Raw genomic sequence first — 25,284 nt, 5'->3', positions numbered from 1 at the left:
CGGTCAAATTTTGCCTTAAAACCTGCCTACAAACATGATAAGTTTGAGGTGAAGTCATAAGAAAATTACATAATAAAGTAAAAAGATATATCTGAGAATTCACTGCTTGGATAGTGTTAGCAGTGCTACGCACTTCTTTCTTTCTTCATCGGATCAATAAAAAAGGTCAGGGTCCGCAGGTGGTGGGATTCAGTGTGTTCACAGAAATATGAGCAGCAACGTGTCCAAAGTCCCAGAGGAACCTCCTGCCTGCTCATTGTAATAACTCAAACGCAAGACATACATCTCCACACGAAGAATATCTGAATACATTTGGAAAATGCTATTAGTAATATCCACTTTATTTGCCATTTCCAAATAACTCACACAAAAAAAAATTAATTGAAATGTAAGCGTCACCTCTGGCATTCACTAACAGATAGGCTACATTAGTGGCTATGTACATGTTCAAAGTAAGTAAACATGAAGGAAACATTTAATTGATGGCATACATACAACCATCCAATCAAAGACATAGATGTCTGTTCTTTATTCCAAGGGTATTTATATAAAAGGCAAAACAAGTTATTTGAGGACAGTTAGCTTTTCCACAAATAATCTGTTTTAGTATCTCCTCTTAAATCCCGCTGAACATATTTGGGTCATCAAGTCTATTAACATGAAGACAAAGAATAGAATTATGAATATTTTTTTCTTCTGAAAAAAAGCACTGAAACAATATTAGCCTGTTACAGCAAGGTTAAGAGTATAGCAAGCACTGTGGTGGTCACTTTAAGCATAGTGGCTTCGGCAATCCTCAACGATGAAGACACACAGCAGTTAATGTAATGGCCGTAAGCTGAGGAAGGTATGCCATAACAAGATTTAAGTGCCTGCCACTTTAACTTTCAGGTGTGTTTCATGGTACGGTGTACTGGAGGTTAGCCCTTAAAAAATATTCACCCAAAACTACTTTCTAAACATTCTGATGCCATGAGTTCCAAACATTTTGGGTCTGCCTCACGTATCTTTAAACTCTAACTCTCTCTACTGTGTGCTTTTCAGTTAGCAAGAAATACCAAACAGACATGTTTTGCATTACTGTGTTTTTTTGTTTTTTTTGTACAATTAACACACTGAAATATGTGACAAAACAAAGCCGGGGATTATTTAGTGTTCGTATATTCACTCGATGTTAAGTAAAACCGTTCACAATGTTTAAATGATGCTGGGTTTTCTGAGCTGGGTTCAGATCTCGGAACTCAAACGTTCAATGCACTCACTGACACTGTTTTGATTTGTTCCCAAGTTTCATATTCTCTTCCTCTTTGCGTTTACAACAATCATTTTATTTTGCATAGACTCCAGCGTCAGGCATCCTATGGGTTGAGGAAATCCTTTTATGTGATATTGAGCTGTTGCTGTACATTTACTCTTTAAACTGGAGCAGAGTGAACAACCTCTGGAAGGTGGTCTGACTTTAAAAAATAAAATAAGTTATTTAAAATAAGTTAAAAAAAAAAAAAAAAAAAAGTGGCTCAGTCATAAAGGGAACTAAGAGAATGGGGGAGGGGGGGGAGAGATGGGGTCAGATTTCACAGTGTGTTTTGGTCTATGCAAATTAGCTGTTAATCATTTATAGCTGGGTCATTTTGCCAATTTGTTTACAATGCTTCACTCCTCACCTGCCTGTAAAACGACTGCACGAGGAGCAAATGGAAATTCATTAATCAGGTAGTTCATTAAGATCTTACTTCAGCTTTATAACATCGGGTTTAGCCTTGCACAAAATGGAACAAAGATAAACAAAGTAGAATGTCAATGACCTCTAGTCTCTGCACATCATTTGCAGGCTAAGATTACAGGCAAATAGGATGGGTATGGCAGGAGGGTTCACATTCACAATGCAAAGAGAGGCAACAGTAACGCACTGCACATGAATTACTAAATACCTCGTAACTTAATATTTCCCCAGGCCATTCACAATTAAATTCTTTAAAGTTCCCCAACTTTTTCTTCCATTAGTTTTACAAAAGGTAGATTTGAAATGAACACTGCAGTGCTTCCTTTTGATGCTCACTATAACAAGTTACCATTTACTTCCATTAATGAATGGGCACTTGTTTGTACTAGCTGGCTATTTTCTTTGGTGACTGAGAGCAACTTCATTGGACAGGTACCACCGTACTTCTATGAAGTCTGCATTCATTTTAGATTTTTAAATGACTTAAAATTGATCTAGCGGTTATTTTATTTCCAGTTGAGTCACTTTTAAAATATACAATTGAGTAAAACAAAAAACTAGGGGACTACAAGGTTGGTGATTAAAAGGCTGAGTTAGGAAAAGTAAAATTGGCTAAATAAATCTTTACATGATTGGAAGCAATTTATTCTATCAACCATAAGAGGTGTTTAAAAACAGCATGGAAAGGATGTAGGGTCATGGAATCGCCTTTTATCGGAGCACCAGGGATTCCTTTATCGCAACAACAACAACAACAACAAAAAGGGCAATGAAAGTCATTGGCCGAGTGAGGTAAAACTTCTGAAATGTTATAATTGAAAAAGGTTCAAGTGTTGTAAAATCCCTCACAGATTTTAAGGGTAGTGATTAATGCTGTGCATGCATTTGAGAGGACTCAACAAAGTGACGCAAAGAGGAAAGAAAATGGAAACATTAGTGCTCTTAAATTACATTAAACGGATAGGATAGAGGACAAGGAAAGAAAGAAAAAGTTTGACTTCACAGATAAATACTAAGTGTTCATAACCTTACCAAGTGGCAAAATTGAGGTGTAAAATAACAAATAGAAATGGCATAAAATCCCGGCTCTTAATAACAATTCTTCAATTAAAATGCTTCATAGATTCACCAGTGCAACGTACATTTTCTTGGTGGCACTTGATGAATGGGTTGACACTACACTGCTGAGTCTGTTCACTTACATTTCCTACCCAAGCTCCCGTTACAATTTCCCCAATTTTAAAACCTTGGCTCTGACACTTAAGCTTTTCTTTTAAACTGCACAGTTGTCTGAATATATTATACACATCAAACTTTACAATGACAGGTTTTGTAACATTTCAGGGCTTAGCCTCTTGTCAAGCTTAGGCCTATATTTAACACCATCCATCTATTAAACTCTGTAATGTGGTCAGAGTAAGAGAGAGAGAGTACATAAATTATTTGGAGTGTCAGCACATAAAAAGTTAGAGCTATAAATGGTGTATGGAGTGCCACCTTACTACTCCTTGACACACGGTCAGATGTCCTGTTAGCCAGGAACAGAAAGTCATGGTCAGGTATGGGCACAAAATAAATGCAAAAGTCTGAGAAATGTATATGTACATAAGCAGCCATCCTGCCTGCTGTTTCCACTATAAAATACAGCATCTCTCTCTAATTCTCTTGGCCAAACTTTTGCTTTTCTTCTTGCCATTCTTCTCTTTGCTGTCCTCCATTTTCCTCGCCCGGATCTCTCTCATCAGGTCAAAGAACACCTGTTGAAACAAACAGTTAAGGGGTTCACGTTTTTTTCGGTTTGCTCAATGTCGACGATGTAAAGTTAGCCAGTGCGGCGTACCTTGTCAACATTGGCACGGGTTTTGGCAGAGGTCTCCACATAGCACACGCCCCACTGCTCAGCACGTGCCTTCGCCTCGTCTGCGCTGACCTGCCGTCGGTCGTCCAAATCAGACTTGTTACCAACCAAGAGAAAGGGCACGTTCTCATCCTCCTTTACTCGCAGAATCTGCTCTCTGAAAGAAAAGAAAAAAAGTTCAGCCATGAATCATGTAAATAAACGGACTACTTGCTAAAGTAAATGAGGTAAACTTGTAGTAAAATACAGTTGTCTTTAATGGTGTTCCAAAATGTCAAAACAGCATACATGTCTATGTCTGTCTATGTATTTTAGCAGGGGAAAGATACCTAATAGCCACTGTCATTAAATTCTAATGGATGAAAAACTGTCCCGATAAAACGATAAAATATCGTTATGCCGCCGGACCTGAAGTCTACTGTTGCTGCAAAGGATTCCAGCTCAGTGATGGAGAACACACAGAGAAAACCCTCGCCGCTGCGGAAGTAGTTATCCCGGATGGCTGCATAGTCCTCCTGTCCAGCTGTGTCGAGGATGTCAATCTGTACCTCCTCTCCGTCCAGCACCACTTTCTTCCTGTAGCTGTCTGCTTTGGTGGGCTCGTAGTCTTCAACAAACTATGGAGGGGGGGAAAAAAAACAAACACATTTTAACAACTGTGGTCAACTTAGTCATCCAATATGTAGTCTCGCTTTGCCAGACCTTCTTTCACAGCGCTGCGTAGGAGGGACTTGCGAGTCCACACAGCATTCGGGGATGGGAGAAAAACGTGCTCTGGTTTATTGCCATTTCTTTAAACCCATCACAATCGTCTTGGGTGGCGCTAAGCGCCCGACGGCGCCACGGTGCCGCTGCAAAATAGCATCGGGAAGGAACTTGGTGGAACGTGTGTACGTTCAGAGGATGGACAGATAGTCTAGCTAGCTGTCTGGATTTACCCTGCAGAGATCTGAGGAGCAGTTAACCATGGTCCTCACAGATCCACCGGAGTTTAAAATTCCACCACAAAGAAAGCGGAAGGTAACGGACATCGGGGAGAAAAGAGCGCAATCCGCCGGAATTTCCGGCAGCACCGGAGCAATGCCGGAAGTGGAACGCCATGGATATAAATGATCCATTATGCAAACAAGAGAAACTTTCCTCAACAACTTGGGAATTTGACTTGACTGTTGTGATGCAAGTTGCTCACCTCGTCATACATGAACTGGAGCGTCAGGGCTGATTTCCCCACTCCTCCACTGCCCACCATTATCACTTTGTGAAGGGCTAGAGAGTTCTGCCCTTTTGGCTTTGCAGCTGCCATGGCTCTGTTTACCAGGAGATCCGAGTGTCAAAGGTAGAAAGTTCAAGGTGGAGCTGGAGGGAAGGATTGTGAAATGAAGACGGTAAAATCCAGCTGCAACAGGGGGCCGAATGATAATTCCTGGGGAGAAAAAAAAAAAAAGAAAAAGAGAGAAGAAATCTTAAGATGTTTCATCATCATTTCCGAGGCTCTAGATTCCATTTCTGCAGTTAGACTGCAAAGCCATCCCTGTGTCTCCTAGCAATCAAATAAAACCAGGAGAAACTGCCTTTCCACTATAAATGTAGTGTGGAGGATTATTCTCTGTCCTGGTTAAGACTACAGCATGATAAAATGTGCTAATCACCCCTGGCACTAGATTGATACATTAGAAACTGCTTTATAATCAGTATTTTTCATTATCACTCCTCCCTGCAGCTATGTGTCTGCAGAAAGATTATACAGTATGTCCCTTAATGTAGCTAGTGAATACTTTCACTTTTTCTTTGCAAGGACAAAAAAGCATAATAGAAATAGATTTCATTACTGGAAAAATAATATTTATGGCAGTATTTCCCTGTACAATATGAAGAAATTATTTGGGTGATCCAAACAAAAACAGACATCTGCACAAACAAGAAAGTTTATAAGAAAAAAAAAAGGTTGGCCCGAAAGGTGAATTTACAGTCAATTTTATAAATCAGCAACATGCCAAAAATCAAGAGCTTAATGCAATGCTATTTTGCAGACAAGTTTCACATGCTGGATATCAGACCACCACAAATAAATTTGCAAAAGACTGCTTGTGGCATGCTTTGAGAAAACACTAAAAGACATATGGATAAGCAAACAGTAGGCAAAGCCCAGTAGCTTAACAGGAACCTGTAAAAGCCATTTAGCAAAGAAATACAACTTTTTTTAGAGCCTCTGGGTAACATCAGGCAGTATTTTTATTTTATTTTGACAGGACTGGATAAAATCTGACATATGCGCAAGTCATTTAGTGGTCAGTTTCCTATAGTGGACAGTCCAAGAGGACTATGGGAATACCATGGCGTGTGTGTTAATGCCCTTTCCCTATCACAGCCCCACACAGCCCTCTGGGGATCAGGGATAAAGATGGGAGTGCAGCCAATAGGTCATTATACAAATTAACAAAAGGGGTGTATGTACTTAAAGTCAATATTACGATTTAGTACAGGAGGCAATGTTCTTTTACCTCAAACCCCCTTAAGTAAGGAAATAGTTATCTTCTTACCAAATAGTTTGTAGTCTGTTAATCCATGTCGATACATACAGTATGTAACATTTTAAGTAACGTTAGGGAAGTTAAGGTCTTAAAGACATGTTTACAATGACAACACCAAGTATAGGTTTCAATGCTGACCTCATAATTGAGTGTAGCTCTAATTAGGCGTGTCATCATAACCGTTTATTGGCACGTCAATACAAAAAGGTCTATGCTGTTAGTTCAGCAAGCGACACCTTTACCTTAATTATTACAACAACTGACTGAAATCACAAATAACAACGCAACATGCTCTCATGATCATATTAACTTATTAGCAAGTTAGCTGGTGACATGTCAACAGCAGGTAAACAAGGAGGTTGACTACAGTGGAGCGATGCGGCTAACAAGCTAACTAACCAACCCAAGCAAGCTCACGTCACCTGGACGTTAATTAACATTTGAGGAAGTTCAACATGAAGGTAAGGGCTCAGATAACGCATTAAAAGACAAATCTTTAAACTCGGATACCCAGCAACAGATGTTCGGTCGATCCTCGCTAGCCATAGCTAGGCTGGCCACACAGGCAAAAAGGCTAGCAAGCGATAACAAGCAGCTAATCACAACTAACGTTACATTATGCAGCGTAAAAAAGAAGAAGAGAGCAAACACGCAAGCGTTAACGTTACAACAGCAGCATTTGAATGAAAAGTATCAACTACCTGTAAATTAAATGGTGTTCACCTTGGCACGACGTCTGACAAAGGTTGAATTATGGTGGCAAGATGAGAAGACTCAGCTAGCTACTTGTTAGCTCATGGCTAGCTCCCTACAAGCTACCTCCAGAGACTTAGCAGCAGACTGACTGCACGTCCTGTGGGCTTGGCTCCGTCTGACAACGCCCGCCCGCATGGGAGAACCAGACACACTCAGTTTTACTTTTTGTGTGAACGTAACATTAATTTCTCACTTATAAAAACATCGTTTAAAGTATAAATAATAATAAATTTATTTATTTATAAATATGTTATTTCGCTACGTGGGTGAACATTAAATGCAGATTAAGGGCAGTGGATTAAACATGCAAGATAATTGATTGGATAATCCGCATAAATGTTGGCACGTTTGTTCAAGTGGAAACCCTTTGTCAAATCAGCAAGAGTGATTGTCAGGAGCCAGGTAACGTTAATGTTGGTTTAAAGTTGTTGTTTTTGTTGTTTTAAATAAATATATATATTTTTTTATCATTAACTCCAAACACAAATTTGTAACCCAAAAATATAGCCTATTGGAAGAAAGGACTATTTCAAAATTAAGCTTCTGGATATACTGACGTTTTAGTAATGTAACTGTTCTTCTTTCTGTATGCTTTAGTCATGAAATCCATAATCTCTGGGCTGCACTTGAAATTTGCAGAGAAGACCTGGAATGAAACCTTTCAGCTTGTCCGAAGATGCATGGTAAGACAAATTGCAGTGAATGCTACCTCTGTTGTATCAGCATGTTGGCTGTAACCCTTTTTATTTTTTTAAATACCACAGTGCAAATCATGGAGATCACACAAAATTCCCATTGGCAGGATTATTTGAATGTATGCCCCTTTTTATTAGTTCAATGCAAAAAAATAATGAAGATTGCTTAAATATAAGTTATTAAACTTGTTACTTGGTGGCTTTCTCTAATATGATGATGTGCTGCAAATCAGTAACTGGTGTGGTCAAGCACTGAGAATGAGATCATCTATCCTGGAACACACAAGTCTTTGTTGTTGGATCAGTTTGTGCATTGACAGTTAGGCCTAGTTGTTGGGGTTTTTTAAGGTTCTGTTGTTTCTATATGTTTAAACTGCCCTGCTTTGCAAGGCAATTACTTTATGTTCATTAGGAGATGCACTTTCAGATGTATATCATTTGGCTACAGGTTTAGGGCCAAACATGCAAAGCTTTATAGATTCCAATGTCTTTTACACTCAACAAAAAAAGGCTGCAAAATTGCTCTTAAAGTGTTTTAGCACTTCTATACTAACGTGTATGCTGAGGCAATGAGAGGGCGTGTTGGTTTTCTTTTAGATGTGCCATGGTTGGAGCAGCAGGATAGATAATACTTGTGGATTAATACAAAGTGGAGCTTGGCAGTGGTCAGTCTCTGGAGTCTGGTTGATTGCTTGGTGGTCTGAAGTGATGTGTGGTCCAAGGGGATAAGGCAGCTGGGGCTAATCATATGCTTTGCTGCCAGCAGTGATACTGAAGAAGATTTATTTTTAGATCCAGGCTTCTCAAGAACAAAGCACTGAGTGCAATGCACAATATTTTCACACACCCATGTGTGGCAGCCTCCCTGTCTTTTAAAAACCTACCCATCCCAAAGTGCAAAACGTCCACATGTCAACATTACCCTTTGCCATGGTGTCATGGGATGGACTGGGAGGACCAAACACTGTTTACACAACAGGTCCATTGTTTGTTTGTTTCTTCCCTTTGTCCCCCAATAGGACAAACCCAAAGATGAATCCAAACCCTGTCAGCTGCTGGCTAGATCTCTGGAAAGGCTCCAGGAAGTGGTAACTGGTAAACAAACCATATTCCAATGATTCTTTTATATACATTTGGTAGATTTGGGTCACTTTACCTGCAAGTAAGTCGGCCTCTGTATGTTTCAGTGTCCTCTATGAATACCATGAGGTCTCACCTGGAAATGATTGCCAAACAACAAGGGTAGATGGTTGACTTGTGATATTTGAATCCAAAGCCCTACAAGATCTCTTTTATTGGTCTAATGTTATTTTATTTAACCAAGCTTAATTTCTCTTTTAATACAATGTGGCACAAATTTCCTCCCACATTCACGTTCTGTCCTCCCTAGAATGGGCTTTCACGTTACTGAGGCCACATGCTACCTGACAGCCGATCTGTTCTACCTGGAGGTGGTGTTGCTGCCGTGTGGCGGGGCGAAGGAGGTGAAAGTGGCTCCACATGGAGGATTCCCTGTTGTAAGTGGATTACACTGCCATTCTCATTACTCCCCTTTACTCCTGATAATAAAAATGAAATTGTCTTGCAGCCCAGTGAGTCCCTTCTTCAGCCGCTGAGGTAAGCATTAGAGTGATGCTAAATTTTAAATGTTGACATTTCGCTTGCGAGATGAAGATGACTGTGGTATTTAAATGATTACTTAAAGATAAATTGCATTAGGTGCTGATTGTACCGTTTTCCCCACAGGTCAAAACATTTTGCCGAGTTCTCTGGGAAGTTGGCAGGCCTCTACACCCAGTACAACATCCCTGGAGACAAGTACCTACTCTTAAAATGTTATTAAACTGTTAAAATGATGGGCCTCTTGCAGTCATTTAGCTTTCATGTCTTTTTTGTTTTTGTTTTAGTGAAAGCAAATTAAAATTGTTTGCATCTCTGCAATACCTCGGGAAAGACTTGCAGCAAATATCACATTTACCAAGGTGAGTGACGTATGATATAACTTTATTCATCCGAGTGCAAATAAACTGAATGTAAAGTTAAAAGATCATCAAGGAGCTCCAAAAAACAAAGGTACACAATGCCAGAAATCTTAACAGGTTAACGGTAAGATGCAAAAGAATTGCCAAAAACTTGTGCAATAAGACCTGCGATGATTAATTGATTTGTCAATTGTAACAATTTATCGGCATCTATTCTAGATCATTGATTAATTGCTTCAAGCAATATGCCAAATATTTACTGGCTCCAGCTTCTCAAATTTGAGGACTTGCTGCATTTTTGTTTTCCATCATATGATAGTCAATTCAAAAGCGCTTTTGCACACCTCTCTTCCGGGACAGATGCATCGGAAAAGGCAAAGGTTACCAGTAAAACGTTTTAAGTTTTTTTTATTTTTATTTTTTTATTTTTTTCTCTCTTTGTATTTAAACTTTTTTAACATTTGAAGGCAGGGGACTACAGATGAAAAATAGCCTTTTGTGCTAATTCTGGCATTCTTAACCCATGGGGAAATCATGTGTTTTATTAATTTGCGCTGTCACCTTTCATAAATAAACTAAACTTAAACTCAAGTCCCGCACACTGTCCATTACACATGCAAATACTCTATTTCACAACATTTTGTTTTAAATTCACCTGAGGAAGGACTGTGTGACCAAAACGTTGTGAAATAAAGTATTTGCATGCGTAATGGACAGTGTGCAGGGCTTCTTCAACACATCATATGATAGTAAATTAGATATATTAGATTTTGGCTGATATTCGGATAAAATGGCAATGACATCACTTAGTCTGGGAAGTTGTGATGGGCTTTTTATACTACTTTTGTTTGGGTTTTTTCGTTTTTTTACATGTCAAACAAAACAATTGAGAAATTACTCGTTTGTTACAGCAATAATACAAATTGGAATCAGTGCAGTTGTTCTGCTTTCAGGTTGCCAAAGGACTCTGACTCCCAAGTCGACATGATTAACAATGGCAGGATTGGGTGTCTGATAGCTGGAAAAGAAGGTACATAACGCCAAGAAGTAAAAACATGTTATGCATACATCTTTCTCTTCCATTAATATTTAATTCATCACTTTAGATAGCCCAATGAAGATCCAGTTCTTTATCCCCCCGACTGATGGAATGAAGACCTCAGATTTACGTAAGACATGTCAAGTCTTTAAAGGGCCTTCAACAATTGTAGTATTTCCTCAAAAGATGCCTATTTTTTTTTTTTTTTGTTGCTGTTGAAGAAATGACAGATACAGAGACGGTCGTCCAGGCAGCCCAGGTGACGGTTGGTGCCACTGATGTGACCCACATGCTTCAGATGGCATCTGTGATCCCACAGCCTCCACAGCTGGATGCCCACGGGTGACATGTTTCTGTTTAATCTCTCTCTCAACAGGATGCTTTCATTTGACATCCCACAGTGAATGTGAATGACACTGCTGGCGGTGTTTTTAGGGATCGACCGATACTGGTTTTTCAAGGCCGACGCAGATTATTATTATCATTTAATGTAACCGATATTTGGAACCGATACGCATTTACAGTGAAAATAAATATCTGTAAATCAAAATTAAGATTTTGGAATGTTACAAACTCCAACACAAAACTTTGTTTAAATGATTTAAGCACTTATTTAATAAATTAGAAACTTTGAACATAATACCCAGTAAAAGAGAGTTGGATAGTGTTGTGGTCGGGACATTAAGTCAGACTGGGTGGTGAGTAAAACCGAAGCAGATGGACACAGAGCTGTAGCGGAGCCAAAGTAGCGCACTTTTTAATTAATTAACTTAATCGGTTATCGGGGAAAATAAAACGCAGACGCAGATCATCGGAAAATTGCCAAAAAACGGCCAGGGTCAATAATCTGTCAATCCTTAGTCATTTATAGTAAAATTGTGTCCTGTGGCAGTTATCCTGTGTTCCTGCCGTTGAGTGAGGCGCCTCATGAGGCGCTGCCTGCCTGCTTTCTCCTCAAACTGCAACCCGCAATACCAATGATGTTGTCTTTTGTGAAAAAGCTCAGCCATATTGCAGGTCAGTGTAAAAAAATTATACTATATATATATTTATTTTTTAATTCTCTATTTGAACGTAAAGCCCACAAGCATCACTCCATCACATGCTCTCTTTTTCCCCCTCTGTGATATGTCATAGATGTGGCCATAGCAGATGTTGACCTGCAGTGGGCGCCCTTACCCAAGCTTCTCATGAGACGTTCACGTGCAAACAGCCATGGGGAGACATTAGATGAGCAGGATATTATTTTTACAGTGGTATGTGGGATCAACACACTTGTGTTAAGCTCAGTGTGAAAGGTAACTGGGTTCATTTCAAGCTAAACTGCTATGCAAGCTTTAGATGTACTTTATGACTGGGATCTTCAACGATGGGTCCAGGACCCCTAAGGGGTCCTCGGAGTCAATGCAGGGTGGCCTCCAAATTATAAATTTCTTTTTACGTTTTTTTTAAAATTTTTTAAAAACTCTTAAAATTAATCCAACATATTATCAGCAAATATAAATCGAGACTGATGAGCGTTTTTACTGGCCTATACTGTAGGTAAGGTGTGTGTGTGTGTGTGTGTGTGTGTCCGTGTGTCCCTACAAGTTATTGCAGGCCCAGTTTAATATGCAACTTCACTTTATACAATATGTATAGGAAGGGGGTCCCTGCTCCATCTCTCTTTCAGTTAAGGGGTCCTTAGTCTTGCATTGCCAGATCTTCCTCCACAGAGCTGCGGAGGAGGGTCTGGCAGGTCTACACAGCATTCTGGGATGGGAGAGAAACGTGCTCTGGTTTATGGACATTTCTTTAAACCAATCACAATCGTCTTGAGCAGCGCTAGGCCCCGCACAGAGCAACAGGCCTCTGCAAAATAGCCTCGGGAAGGAGCTTGTTTTGGTGGAACGTGTGTACGTTCAAAGTTGTTTTAGTCGTGCAACATAAAGCTCAGATTGGACAGAGTCTAGCTAGCTGTCTGGATTTACCCTGCATAGATCTGAGGAGCAGTTAACCATGGTCCTCAGAAATCCACCGGAGTTTAAAATGCCAACACAAAGGAAGCGGAAGGTAACAGACGTCCGGCCGACATGAAAGACATCCGGCGGAATTTCCGGAAAATCACGGAAGTGGCATGTCGTTGATATACGTAGACTAAGGGGTCCTTGGCTTAAAAACGTTGAAGACTCCTGTTTTATGACATAAAAATAATTGATACATTTTCTGTCCAGCCTCTTCCTGGTGGTGTGATGCACAGTTACATCCTCCCTGGAGATGCATGGGAGGTGCCTGCCCAGAGAGGGACTGTAGTGGACAGTGTTCCCTTCACTCACCCAGCCCGAGTCCCGGCCCTGCTGGACCTGCTTCGACATCAGTGTGCCATCAACACCCTGCTGAGGAGCTGCATCGCTTCTCAGTGTGCCGGAACAGGTATGAGGCGTTTAACGTCACAAAACCGGTTAAATTGGACAAGGTCGCCCATGCAAAGTTGGCAGAAATAATCAAAAGGAAATCATTAATGAATTATGTGATGGTTTATTGATGAATTCTGCTATCAGATTCGGCGTGTGACCTACACTTTGAAGTCCTTCCGGAGTCTGAGACAAGCTTTTCTGTTACCTTCCACCGACCTGACGCCGACTCCCTCGCTGTCTGTGAGCATTTGGCACAGAATGTTACTTTTATGTTTTATCTGATTAGTTTTGGATTATGATTTTTTTTTTTTTTGTTAACCCATAGGGTGTATACTTTTAAGGTAATGGCAAATAGTCACATAGAAATCTGACTTATATGACTATTGTTTTTTGGCCACAGTGCTGGTGAACGTATCTGGTTTGCATCAGATTACCTGCACTTTGTTCGGGGCAGGAATAGGGGAGGCTTCTTTGGATGAATACCTTTCCACTGTCATGAAGAGGTATGGCTTTATGACTTCCATTTACCCTTATTTCTCTACAGTTGAGAGAATGATGGCTCCGGGCCTCCCTCCTTAGTAGGTTTGACATTTTGCGTCATGAGGAAAATCTGATACGGTTTTGATTTGCATTTATTGATTTCAACATAAGATCAGCAGATTAAAAATGGACCAAACTTTTTCCTTGCATTCTGGTCTTAGCTTGATCTCTTTTTCTAACACTGTCTCAGGTTCATGTCCATTCCTGTTACATTGAGGACATTATACAGCAAGCTAGAGAAGATCACCCCTGCTCCGCTTTCTCCCAGCCGCCCTGCCACCACAGAGGCCGAAAATGACCACTCGGCTCCCTCAAGCACCGCTGTGACCGACACCAACGGCGCCTTGACCACGTTGTCCCAGAGTGCAGCTGTGCCAGAGTGCAGCTTCAGTGTTTCTGGTTCGTCTGTAGACAAGTCTGAGCTCTCTGAGCTCCTTCCTGAAATAAACACAAGTCCTACTATCAACCCTTACCCGTTCGATCCTGTGGGTGTGTATTCACACTGGATGACCAATAGTGGCCAACTGTCAGAGCTGATCTAAAACTGTATGTGTGTTTACATGTGATGACCTTAAGTTTAAGCCTTTTTATAATGTGTCATTTTTAGATTTGAATAAATATTTTTGGGTAAAGCAAGTTTTATTCACACTTGACATCTGGCTTACCATAGTCTATATCCACGACGTTCCACTTCCGGGATTGCTCCAGTGCTGCTGGAAATTCCGCCGGTTTTCACTCTTTTTGGCCGTACCGTCTGTTACCTTCTGCTTTGTTTGTGTTGTAATTTTAAACTCAACTCAATATGTGAGGACTATGGTTAACTGCTCCTCAGATCTCTGCAGGGTAAATCCAGACAGCTAGCTAGACTATCTGTCCAATCTGAGTTTACTGTTGCACGACTACAACAACTTTTGAACGTACACGTTCCACCAAAACAAGTTACTTCCCGAAGCTATTTTGCAGCGGCACCGTGGCTCCGTCCGGTGCTTAGCGCCGCCCATGACAATTGTGATCGGTTTAAAGAAATTCCAATAAACCACAGCACGTTTTTCCTCCATCCCGGAATGCTGCGTGGACTCGCCAAACCCTCCTATGCGGCGCTGTGGAGGAAGGTCTGGCAAAACGAGACTAGGGTTATCATGAAACATACTGTATGTGTAACTGTCAGCTAGAGATGCATCTCCTGCAGAAAGCTGAAGTGTTTCTTACTATGCCTTCCAGTGTGGCAGAGATTGCTACTTGTGAAAGGCTTGAGGTTTGGCATTTGACCTCTCTCAGACAGTTTATTGGTACCACGTGAGCCAATCAAACATCGTTAACGTGCATTATTTATGGCTCGTAAAAAGTAAGTAAGAGATCAACACACTACACATTAAAATAATAAATGGCTCTGCTGGATGCATAAATAGTAACGATAGAGCTCGATTGTGATCCATAAAATATTACACACCATTTTTTTTTCCCCTTTTATAAAACACATTATTGTACAACAAATATTTATGTTAAAGAAATGGCAGTTGAAAGTTGGTGTGAAAAGTTTATGGGTTCAGTACCTTTTGTGGAGTTTCCATTCCACAAGTCTTATAACTTAATTTTTCTGGATGCCAGCCAGGACAGCTACCAATATAGCACACATACTGTATATCAGACTTATTTTGCTGTAATGTGGAAAAGCTAAATATGCCTCTATAATAAACAGTTTTTTGGGTCTCTTGCTTCCTTGAGTTTGCCCATTGACTTTAGCGAGCTAGTTTAAAACTAGCATTCCCTCTACAGTATATCTTCAATCTTCTTACAGTAAGGTTTTTTTTTCTTTGTTTGTGTAGAGTTTAACTTGTTCCATACTCCATTCAAAAATCTTCAAATTGTGAGCATACGTATGGATATGAAGCGCATAGTAACGTTTGACTTTAATGTCCTACTTTTTAAAGATGTAAACAGAGTGACATCTGGTGATCATAAGATTTAGATTTTTTTTTTTTAACCCACATTTTCTCCAGAAAATTAACTTTATTGTATTTATCTTAAGTTAAAAGCATTTCGCATTGTACCATAATAAAAGCGAGGTTTCTTTTGACTCTTATGATTTTGATTAGAGGATAAGATTTCAGATATAAAAAAAAAGTAGAGCTATATTAACCTGTGTATCTAATTAGAGAATGTAAGTCATAGACCGAAATATCATGTTATCCTCGGTAGATCTGTGGGCTGTGTGCATTTAGAAAGGAATTTCAACATGTATGTAGAATATTAAGTCACCTGTCAACAGCAGACAACTGGTTCCGTCCAGCGACTTTACTTCTACATATCCAATGACCTGTGTTGCTGCTATTCATAGACACATTCCCACATGTGTGGTTAAAGCATTCTCTTCTTTCAGCAGGGCTATATCCTCAGAATATTTAGGAGAGTATGTGTCCTCAATTCTGATTGGTTGAATCTCTTAAAGTCATACCTGTGATGACATAAATACATGATGACGATGTGTTATAGGTTAAGATAAAACTATATGGGGAGTTCACAAGGTACCTGGCAGTATACATAGTAATTAGAATTACCAGTTGCAACATTGAAGTAATGTACATATCAATGCATCAAAAATCATAATCTTATAATATACATTATTCTAAAATGAGCCACAGATCTGCATAATGAGTAGGCCTACTTTTACTTGTGGTGCTTTAAAGCATAATTTGTACTCTTAAAAGTAGGACAAATTGAATTCAGGATTTTAACTTGTACTGCTACTTTTACTTAGCTAGCTACAGATCTGAGTACTTCTTCCACCACTGTTTGTGAGTCACAGTCTGTCTTTGGCTTATCTTTCTTTAAATATCCACATCTCCCTCCCTGGTCTGCGGTCTCTTTAAATCCAGTGGAGGAGAGCTGCGAGTCCTCACAAAGTTGTCTGCCCGCTATGATTGCCCGCACTCAGCCTGATAAACAGCTGCTTACCATTTAGGGCACTTCACAAAAGTTTTCTCCGAACTCCTCGAATCGAGATTTTTTTCTCTGTGTGTGTGTGTGTGTGTGTGTGTGTGTGTGTGTGTGTACATCGGTCTTTGTCTGTGGATGTTCAGATATAGAAAGTCTGCACCGCTGGAAGCTCGAATCTGGACTCTAGGTTTGCGTAATGCTGAGGCGTCTTCTGCTCAACATCTGGATTAACTATTTGGAGTCAGAGCTAGCGGCCATACACACAACTTTGACTGTCTAGCCTGTCTTTTGTAAAAACGACTGCCCTTTTTCTCTGGAATTTAACTCCTTTTGATACACCGAGTTTTGCGCATAGATTATGTATTCTTTAAAATGGGTGCGAACAATGGAAAACAGTATGGAAGCGAGGGTAAGTGCTCTAATTACGACTTTAAAACACGTTTTATTTGAATTCCACATAGAAGAAAGTATTTTAATTAAAGTATAGATTCAACAACGGCTGCATGTTACCGCTCCCTTTCTCTCATGAACTAACAGAAAACAATTGTGCGGTTACTGGGTTCTTTAGCTTCATTGAGTTTGTCCCTGGACATTAGAGAGCTAGCTTAAAACTAGCACTATTCCCTCTTTATCTTTCATTTCCCCACAGTTTAAGGGTTTTCTCTGTATGTGTAGAGATAAAGGTATGCCATACTCCATTCAAAAATCTTCAAATTGTGAGGATATGTGCTGATATGGAGCTAAAAGCAGCGTTTAACTTTAAATTCCCTACTTTAAAAACTATATGTTTTTAAAGATGTGCAACGTTAATGTTCGTCATAGCCTATAAGATACAGAGTGACATCTGGTGGTCATATTTTAAACATTTGAGACAAAAAAAAACACTCCCAGACACTTTTTATTTTTTTCAAGATTTTTTTTACTCACATTTTATACAGATCATTAACTTTTATTTTCTGTTTAGCTTTAGTTAAATGCATTTTACATAGTGCTACATGTCTTAAACTTGCATAGGTATTATTTGACATGCAAGTATTTAGTTATAACAAAAAAAAGATATTTTAGACCATTCATATAGTCAGTTTAAATCAAATATCACTTACATAATCAGTCAAAAACAGGTGACTTGTCAGGAGAGCCAGTTCATCAGAAATCTCCAATAGCCTAATTTATTTTTATTTGTATTTTTTTAAAGTGTATTCCTGCAGATTTAGTGGACTTGGGTCAAAGAGTGTTTTGGCATGTTGGCTCGTATTAGTCACTCTTATCTTGATAAGTCTAAGGCTAATTCCAGAGATTTTTGTCCATTTCTTGTTTGATTTGGCAGCCATTTTGTGCATATTGGTCAATGCCATTAGCCTGGATGCCAGCCAAACTTAGCCCCGCCCACAAAATTCGAGGTCGGGAACTTCGGTCTGGAGTCGCTCCGTTGAGAAGTAATTATTGCCCGAACAGGATCTGTTCGGACCAATCAGATTGTCGGACAGATGATCAACAGTAACAGAATCAATCACGTCCCCAAAGAACGCTTGGGTTGAATTGGTTGAGATGTGTAGATTCCACCATCGCGTCTGTTACAGAAGATATCGACAGCGCATTCATTTTAAAATCCTCAGCGGAGGAGCCTCAACAACTGCCCGAAAGCAAGAGAGACTGAAGAGAGAGAGCATTATATGGTGGAGAGACATAGAGAGAGACTGAAGAGAGGGACCGCCGGCGCTAGAACAAAGCCGTGAATCAGAGAAATAAAACGTGTTTTCGCCGATCCATCTCTAGAAATGCAACTGTAGCGAGCATGTCACTATCATTAACGTTATCCACATTTATATTTACAAGAAACAAATTATATATCCAGCTTCAAAAAAGTCTAAAAGTCGGAAATTAGAACAAATGCACGCGAATGCATTGTGCAAAGAGTGGTTGCTATGGAGACGATACACAGTGTTGAGTTCCGTTGCTCTTATTGGTTGGAGGTCTATCCAATGAATGCAGAGGCATTTTTTTTCCTGGTTCGGTTGGAACACGCCCCATAATCACAGCCCAATGGAGCGGTTTCAGACTCACATTGTGACTAGAATCTGAGTATGACCATGTCAGGCTACAATGCCATATGATCCTTATGTAAACAAAACTATATAGAAGGCACCCAGGAAAGACACAAAATAGCAATGTTAACAAGAAATGTGTTAGAGCTTCTTTTGAAACAGCTCCTCCTAGATGTTTTTTTTTATAGCGGATACATGTAAAAGCATATCCACATACAACCGTATTATTTAATTCAATAAGTACATCAAATAAAGACCAACACAAGGCATATGTAATATAGAGCTGATGGTCAAGACATTCGCCGCCCATCTCACTGTGCTATCACATATAGGCCTATTCAGAAAAATGGTTTCACCCAACTGGGATGCAGATTTAAAAACAGGGAAAACAAAACAAATGTGATATTATAATAGGCCTAACCAAAATCAATATGTTCCGACTCTCATAACACTGATTCAAATCTTCAAACATGGCATTAATGAGCTCAGCAGGAGAGTCAAACTCGCATTTACTGCTATAAATTGACTTCATTCAGTCAGACACACACACACGGTCTTTTTCATCTAATCTTCAACATTACTTATTCAGAAAAAGAACTGCGCTCCAACTCCACCGAACACATTATGACTCTCTCCAGAGCAGAAATTTTTGTATAAATAACATTCCAGTGTTTTCTCTTCCTAAGTCAATAACTGCAGAGTAAAGATTGGGAGTCATGATAATAAAAATAACAAATGGACCAGCTCCACCCAGGAATCCAGCCTGTTCAGGTACATCAACAGATCCTACCACAGATTTGAATCTTCGATGAGCTGAATTTGCAATTTACCAACACTTTTCTTTAAAACTCTCATTAGGTTAAAGTCAGGTGGGGAAAATGTGATGTAGGTTATGCAGATTGTATTCTCTTCTAGTGATTCACAACATCCTAATTCTCCCTTTCATTGCAACATGAAACGGGGCATTACCCTCCAAACTCAGCATAACTGGTTGATTTCAGTTGATTTGGTGACGCCAGTGAGTCCTGGTGGCTAATTTAAGCTCTGATCAGAAACGCAACGGAGAGCAACGGTCTGTTTGGCTGCACTGTAAACACCCCAAATTGGAGAAGCTGGAACAAGAGAACATTCACAATTCATCGTTATCAAAATAGTTGACAATTCATTTTCTGTTGGCTAATTGATAAAGAAGTCAGTCAATAATTCACTTTTTTCTAACCGAGCCATATTTCATGCTTTTCAGCTGAAAATATGAATATGTCGATAATGGCGGACTCCGCCACTTACAATTAAAACTACCATATAGAAAGGTAATCAGAGAATGTAAACACGTTGAATTGCTATTGCTTACAAAATGCTGACCATTAAATGTATGAAATATTTGATTGACTTCATGAAAATCTTAAGGATTGTAAGTTTAAAGGTGCAGTAGGTAAGACGTATAAAACTAACATTCTGTCATATTTGCTGAAACTGCCCCAATGTTCGAGTAGAACTACGAAGCAGGTAATTTAAAATAAATCTGGCTCCTCTGTACTACAGCCTGTAGTGTGATTTGCAAAAATCCACAGCTCCCTGTTCAGATGCACCAATCAGGGCCAGGGGGGTGTCTATCACTGCTGAGGAACACGCATTCACTCTCCCTTGTGGGGGGAGGGGCTTAGGAGAACGTTTTGGGCTCTAGCAGAAAGGGGGGAGGGACTGAGAAGTTGTTCAAATTTTTTGGCTAAGTCCTGGATCTTCCCAATCTTTAATATTCACATTATACATGTATTCAAAGTATAGTCATTTCACAAAAGAAAATATTGCATAGTGGTATCAGCATCTTTATAGTTTATAAGACCAGCATCTTAGTTGCAAGTGCAGAATTCTGCGTCTGTCCACATCTGTTTTCAAGTGTGATACCACAATTAATTACACACTGGTCACAACTATGCAGAAACCCTCCACCAACACATTATATAAGCATAAAACAGGAAGCAGGAGTTTTTCTGAAAGTTGTTTTTCCATGAAAGACAGAAAACAATCGGTCTTGCACAGGTCCACATATGCAATGGAAAAGAATCCTGTAACCAGACAAATATTATATTTACTTGTACTTATACTTACTTTACCAGCCTTATGCTTTTTGCTCTTCTTACATATTAGAAAAGTGGACATCTGCAAGCGACTCGTGAATTTCTGAGTCATTTCTGGGGACTGAAGGAGCCATAGCAGATGTGCCGGCTCAGTGATGTCACCACAAAATGTCATACCATATGAGCGGCATTGGTTTAAAATCGTTTTATATGTATCGGTGTGATTGTGTGTCTTCCATATGGAGTCACAGGTTGCTTCTTTTCCTCCCTACACAAGCTTATATACAGTATTTACCGTATGTCTTATTTCAGGAACTGTCTTGTCTGTTTAGGTGGCTGCGCTTGATGCATGTGGGTGTGACCGTTTGGGAATACCTCTTCGTGCTGGGTGAAAGGCGCATACTTAGTCTCAGGAAAGCCACAAAGCTGCATTTATGATCTGACAGAGGAATGAAATGCCATAAACAACTACTCCACAGGCAGCCTGCAGTCACCATGGCAGTCGAGGCTGTTGCACAAGGAATATCTCTTTGAAATTTAGCACTGTTGTGTGACTGTATAGAAATCTAAATCCAACAACACAAGGACAGCTCCCAAAGTAAGAGTTGTAAATTTGTGTAAACTTGATAGAAAGCACTTATATGTGGCAGTTGTACAGACTGTATGACCTAAGAAGTACGCGGCTGATGATACATTTTATTGTAATCATTCATTAAAGAGAGTGGTTGCTTGTATCTTGAGTGTTTCCTCACTCGTCCTCCATGGAAGTGAAGGCTGAGGGGGATTTCAGGAGACTTTATTCTTCTTCCAAATATATAAAAAAAAAACAGACACTTACTTAAACAAACCAGCAGAGACTTTGTGCATGTGCCAAGCCTAGCCATTCATCCAAAAGTGAGGAGCATAAAAGTCATAAAAGCAGAGAGTGATTGACTTTATATTTCCTTACACTTCATACCTCCTTACCGATTTAAATACATCATGAAATACCTTATCTCTGACACTCTTTAGGAATTAAGCATAAAACGTGTTTTCTCTCAACTGAAAAGATTTTCTAATAGATCATAACTGCAGTTTGTCATCTTAAAGTTGCTATACTGTGTCCCAGCAGATTTGTTTTTCTTCCCATTTCCCCTGCAGGTAAAGGGAGCTCAAGCATCTCTTCTGACATAAGTTCAAGCACGGATCACACACCAACCAAAGCTCCAAAGAATGTTGCTACCACCGAAGGTAGGGCATCTGGTGCTCATTAACCAAACTCCCCTCCCTTCTTCTTCTTCTTCTTCTCCTCCTCCTCCTCCCACCCTTCTCTTTCCTCCTCATCCACTCTCTGTACTGCCTATTTTTGGAGAGAAACCTGCGTGTTCCTGGGATAACCTTTAACTGAAAACAAACTCACAGCTCTCATCAGAAACCAAAGGCATTTCTTGGGCTTTGTTTGAGAAGAAGAAGAAGAAGAAGAAGAAGAAGGAGAAGGAAAAAAAAAACACTTCTGGCTCCTCATTGTGAAAGAATGCTTATCTAAACTATGGTCGTATCAGGCTCAAAGCTTAGCCACGGAGGGAGGTACGTGTGCTCGAGAGAGAGAGAGAGAGAGAGAGGGATTTTAGAGAAGGTGTGGGGAGTGAAAATGGGAAAAGAGAGCTTCAACTTCTGTTGTTACTCCTCTCCATGCAGCTCTCTGGCTTCCTCTCGCCTCCTGGCTGCCCAGGCAATCTTCCAAACCCTGGCACACCGACTGTAGAAAACCGCTCCTCTTTGTCAGGAGTGTATGTGTTACGAATGTAAACTATTTGCTCACTGTAATGGTTCAAAAATACTTTGCAGCTGACAGATGCCTTTTGAAGCCTCCTGTCAGCAGGTCTGAGACACTTTTAACAATCTGTCAATCATTTTTAATGAAAAAAAGAACAGAACAAAATATCTCTAAAGTCATAGCTTAAAAGTACCACAATTCCAGGCAGTGGCGCCGGCAGCTGTAATCCTGTACGCACTGTGCGTAAATTTCTTTTCAGATTAATATGATACTGTTCTGGATTAAGGAAGTTCTAGAATAGCAGAGCCGGTCTATCATCTCCCATCTCTCTGCCAATCACGTGAAAGTTTAGTTCATGCATGGTCAGTGTGCGTGCTGCTGGGTGGTGGGCCTGCCACGCTTGTGACGTAATCTCTGTTGTTGTTGTTGTTGTTGTTACCGGGGCTGTTGAGTGAGAGCGCTGTTTTCTGCAAGACTTGTGACACGTGTAATTTTAATAAAAGCTATAGTGCATAGTTTCTGTCTCCCCTGTGAGGAATTCTAAGTAATGACAACAACATTGCATTCACATGACACAAGCCTTCGGTGATCGCGCACCACCCCAACCCCTGTTAACGGCCGTCGATTAATAGCTGGATCACACCGGGCGCTTTAGTGTCGCGTAACGTAGATATGTGCCTGATCGTGTGCCTGGCCATTCATACCGGATGCATATTTTTACCCACCGGTCACAAAGCCATTCCTCTCCTCTCCTCTCGGCTCTCTCTCTCTCTCTCTCTCTCTCTCTCTCCGATAGAAAGAGACATGATGAGTGAGGAAGAGAGTTTTATGGTGGTGTTGTACCATAAAGTACAAAAAAAACAAAGCATGAATCAATCTCTACCTCACTTAGTAGACTGTGTATGTGCATGTGTGGGAACTTACTGGCGGGCGGGCGGTTTGTGTGTGTGCGTACTTTGAAATAGAATCCTGCCGGTGCTTCTGATGCTATATTCTGTATACAGCATAGGGTCTTGTAAATCCTTGCATTTGAGCTTGGGCTCTTCTGAATGTAATCCAGTATTCACTCTCCTTTTAGCTCCGTTTTGGTCTCCACCAGATCCTGAGGTAAACATGTGGCTAAATGCTCCACTGTGTTCATCAGATAGTTGCTAACTTTTTCTGTCTGCTGTTTGGTGCTTTGCAGGTAGCGTACAGTGGGTTTATCAGCAATCTTTCACTGAAAACAACTATCTGCTGTTGCTGCAAGCAAGGTTGATGAGAGCCTCGAGAGTGAATCAAAATGATAAAGTTGTAAAATCAAAACAATTAGCTGAAGGAGGCTCAAATGTTCTGTAGAGCTGAGGGAAACTGCTGGTGATAATTCTTTGTGGTGACTCCTTTCACATTACACATCGTCATTTGATCTATCGTTAAAGGTCCCATGGCATGAAAATGTCACTTTATGAGTTTTTTTAACATTAATATGAGTTCTCCCAGCCTGCCTATGGTCCCCCAGTGGCTAGAAATGGCGATAGGTGTAAACCGAGCCCTGGGTATCCTGCTCTGCCTTTGAGAAAATGAAAGCTCAGATGGGCCAATCTGGAATCTTCTCCTTATGAGGTCATAAGGAGCAAGGTTACCTCCCCTTTCTCTGCTTTTACCGCCCAGAGAATTTGGCCCACCCATGAGAGAGAGACATAATGGCTTTCAAATGAGCAAAGTGGCAGTTGATCAAGGCCACACACCCACCCTCCGCCTTGCCACCCCCCTCTCTCCTCCTCAATAGCTACAGACACAGAAATGGCACATACTAAGGAAAGCTCATTGTGGGACTGGCTCTATTGGCTGTAATTCTGCACCAAGGCTGAATTTCGGGAAAGAGACTTCAGATACAGTATTAGGGGACCACTAAGGCCTATATAAAAGCATTCAAAAAGCAGCATGTCATGGGACCTTTAATGTAAAATTATTGATTAGCACAGCTTTAAGCATTTCAGTATAGCAGGCTAATATTGATTAGCTTAATATCACTAAAATGGCAATATATGTCAAAGTGCTTTACAGATTTTGGGAGTGTGTTAAACCTCCACTGGGCAGGGATCTTCAAAAGACTATGAGTCAGACAGTTAAAATTAAATCTCAGAACCCAGTGAAGTAATCACTGAGTCATTGATTTTGTCAAAAAAACCCTGATCAAAACCCCCCATAGATACATTATGGTCTCTCTCCCTTTGTGCTGTGGTCTCTTTGTCTGAGTTGACCAGTGACTCATCAACTCTTTTGCACGCTCACACACACATGCACGCACCCAGTTCCTCTCATGCATTGTCATCACCAATCTTGAATTTGCTCTGGCATGATGAATGTAGTATTCTTGTGGTTTCGGAGCTGCCCACAAGAAAACAAATTGCAGCTACAGCCTTTGTTTATAACTGTCACTCAGCTGAAGATTTCAAGGTGTTTCTCAGAGAGAACAAAGCAACGAGACAGCAGATGTGCTTTTGGTTTCACGCAAGATGTGTGTCAATTAGTCTGTTTAAGTGAGGTTAATTCACTGATTAACATCACTAAATATAAAGATGTACCATCCTCCGGTGGGTGTGCATTAAGAGGCAGATTACTCATTTGACTTTGCTGGAAATGCTGACTCATTTGGGGAACTGCTGGAAGTGTACCCGGAGTATTTTGGGGGAAATTGATAATTGTCCTGACTGTATCTACTTGGAGAACAACCTGTGCAGATAGAAATATATAGACAGATTATAGACCATGACCAGTGGCTTCCCCACCATAATTTACCTCCTGTGTTATGACTGAAATTGTTATTTTTTTTCTCCATGCTAAGTGGGAGTAATTACATGGTCTGGAACCACCACAGCCACAGTCAAATCCCCCCTCCTTAAGAAGACACACACATGATGCGCGCACACACACACACACACACACACACACACACACACACACAC

The 25,284-nt window shown here is 40.3% G+C and overlaps 3 protein-coding genes across 7 annotated transcripts in view; 2 read left to right on the top strand and 1 right to left on the bottom strand.

Annotated features, from left to right (window-relative positions):
- Positions 1-320: 320 nt before the first annotated feature.
- On the bottom strand, positions 321-7,076 carry ralaa (v-ral simian leukemia viral oncogene homolog Aa (ras related)). Of its 4 annotated transcripts, none has more exons than XM_028568977.1 (5): positions 6,814-7,076; positions 4,771-5,004; positions 3,990-4,198; positions 3,564-3,738; positions 321-3,480 (listed from the first exon to the last, which is right to left on the bottom strand). In XM_028568977.1, the coding sequence occupies exons 2-5, from the start codon at positions 4,882-4,884 to the stop codon at positions 3,358-3,360; spliced, it is 621 nt and encodes a 206-aa protein (XP_028424778.1). In that variant the 5' UTR covers positions 4,885-5,004; positions 6,814-7,076; the 3' UTR covers positions 321-3,357. The 4 variants fall into 4 exon arrangements, with proteins under 4 accessions (XP_028424778.1, XP_028424779.1, XP_028424781.1 ...); XM_028568978.1 differs by having other exon boundaries at positions 6,836-7,076; XM_028568980.1 differs by lacking the exon at positions 6,814-7,076 and adding an exon at positions 6,623-6,756.
- On the top strand, positions 6,284-14,152 carry med1l (mediator complex subunit 1-like). 2 transcript variants are annotated; one of them, XM_028568976.1, is made up of 17 exons: positions 6,284-6,573; positions 7,466-7,551; positions 8,583-8,658; positions 8,751-8,805; positions 8,954-9,080; positions 9,152-9,180; positions 9,310-9,381; positions 9,471-9,545; positions 10,499-10,575; positions 10,652-10,714; positions 10,806-10,926; positions 11,477-11,601; positions 11,722-11,840; positions 12,798-12,996; positions 13,125-13,220; positions 13,381-13,483; positions 13,711-14,152. In XM_028568976.1, exons 2-17 carry the CDS (start codon positions 7,468-7,470, stop codon positions 14,060-14,062), a joined length of 1,773 nt encoding a protein of 590 aa, XP_028424777.1. In that variant the 5' UTR covers positions 6,284-6,573; positions 7,466-7,467; the 3' UTR covers positions 14,063-14,152. The 2 variants fall into 2 exon arrangements, with proteins under 2 accessions (XP_028424777.1, XP_028424775.1); XM_028568974.1 differs by lacking the exon at positions 6,284-6,573 and adding an exon at positions 6,599-7,270.
- A 2,260-nt stretch (positions 14,153-16,412) lies between these two features.
- Positions 16,413-25,284, top strand: part of LOC114549257 (F-box/LRR-repeat protein 7) — a 29,977-nt gene continuing 21,105 nt past the window's right edge. Inside the window, exons 1-2 of the mRNA XM_028569500.1 lie at positions 16,413-16,866; positions 21,721-21,810. Of these exons, the coding sequence (XP_028425301.1) occupies positions 16,830-16,866; positions 21,721-21,810 (127 nt within the window). The 5' untranslated portion in view covers positions 16,413-16,829. The remainder of the gene's footprint in view (positions 16,867-21,720; positions 21,811-25,284) is intronic.

Source organism: Perca flavescens, chromosome 22 (assembly GCF_004354835.1).
Source record: "Perca flavescens isolate YP-PL-M2 chromosome 22, PFLA_1.0, whole genome shotgun sequence".
Taxonomy (NCBI): Eukaryota; Metazoa; Chordata; class Actinopteri; order Perciformes; family Percidae; genus Perca; species Perca flavescens.
The sequence above is the reverse complement of the archived record's forward strand: the minus strand, read 5'-3'. Positions and strand labels throughout refer to the sequence as shown.

Excerpts from the sequence above, each read along its gene's own strand:
- ralaa (XM_028568977.1), bottom strand. The coding sequence starts at position 4,884 with ATGGCAGCTGCAAAGCCAAAAGGGCAGAACTCTCTAGCCCTTCACAAA. Across the intron at positions 3,739-3,989 it reads GCAGCAACAGTAGACTTCAG|AGAGCAGATTCTGCGAGTAA; the intron begins GTCCGGCGGCAT and ends CTTTTCTTTCAG. Across the intron at positions 3,481-3,563 it reads CCCGTGCCAATGTTGACAAG|GTGTTCTTTGACCTGATGAG; the intron begins GTACGCCGCACT and ends TTGTTTCAACAG.
- med1l (XM_028568976.1), top strand. The coding sequence starts at position 7,468 with ATGAAATCCATAATCTCTGGGCTGCACTTGAAATTTGCAGAGAAGACC. Across the intron at positions 10,715-10,805 it reads AATGAAGACCTCAGATTTAC|AAATGACAGATACAGAGACG; the intron begins GTAAGACATGTC and ends TTGCTGTTGAAG. Across the intron at positions 13,484-13,710 it reads CTTTCCACTGTCATGAAGAG|GTTCATGTCCATTCCTGTTA; the intron begins GTATGGCTTTAT and ends ACACTGTCTCAG.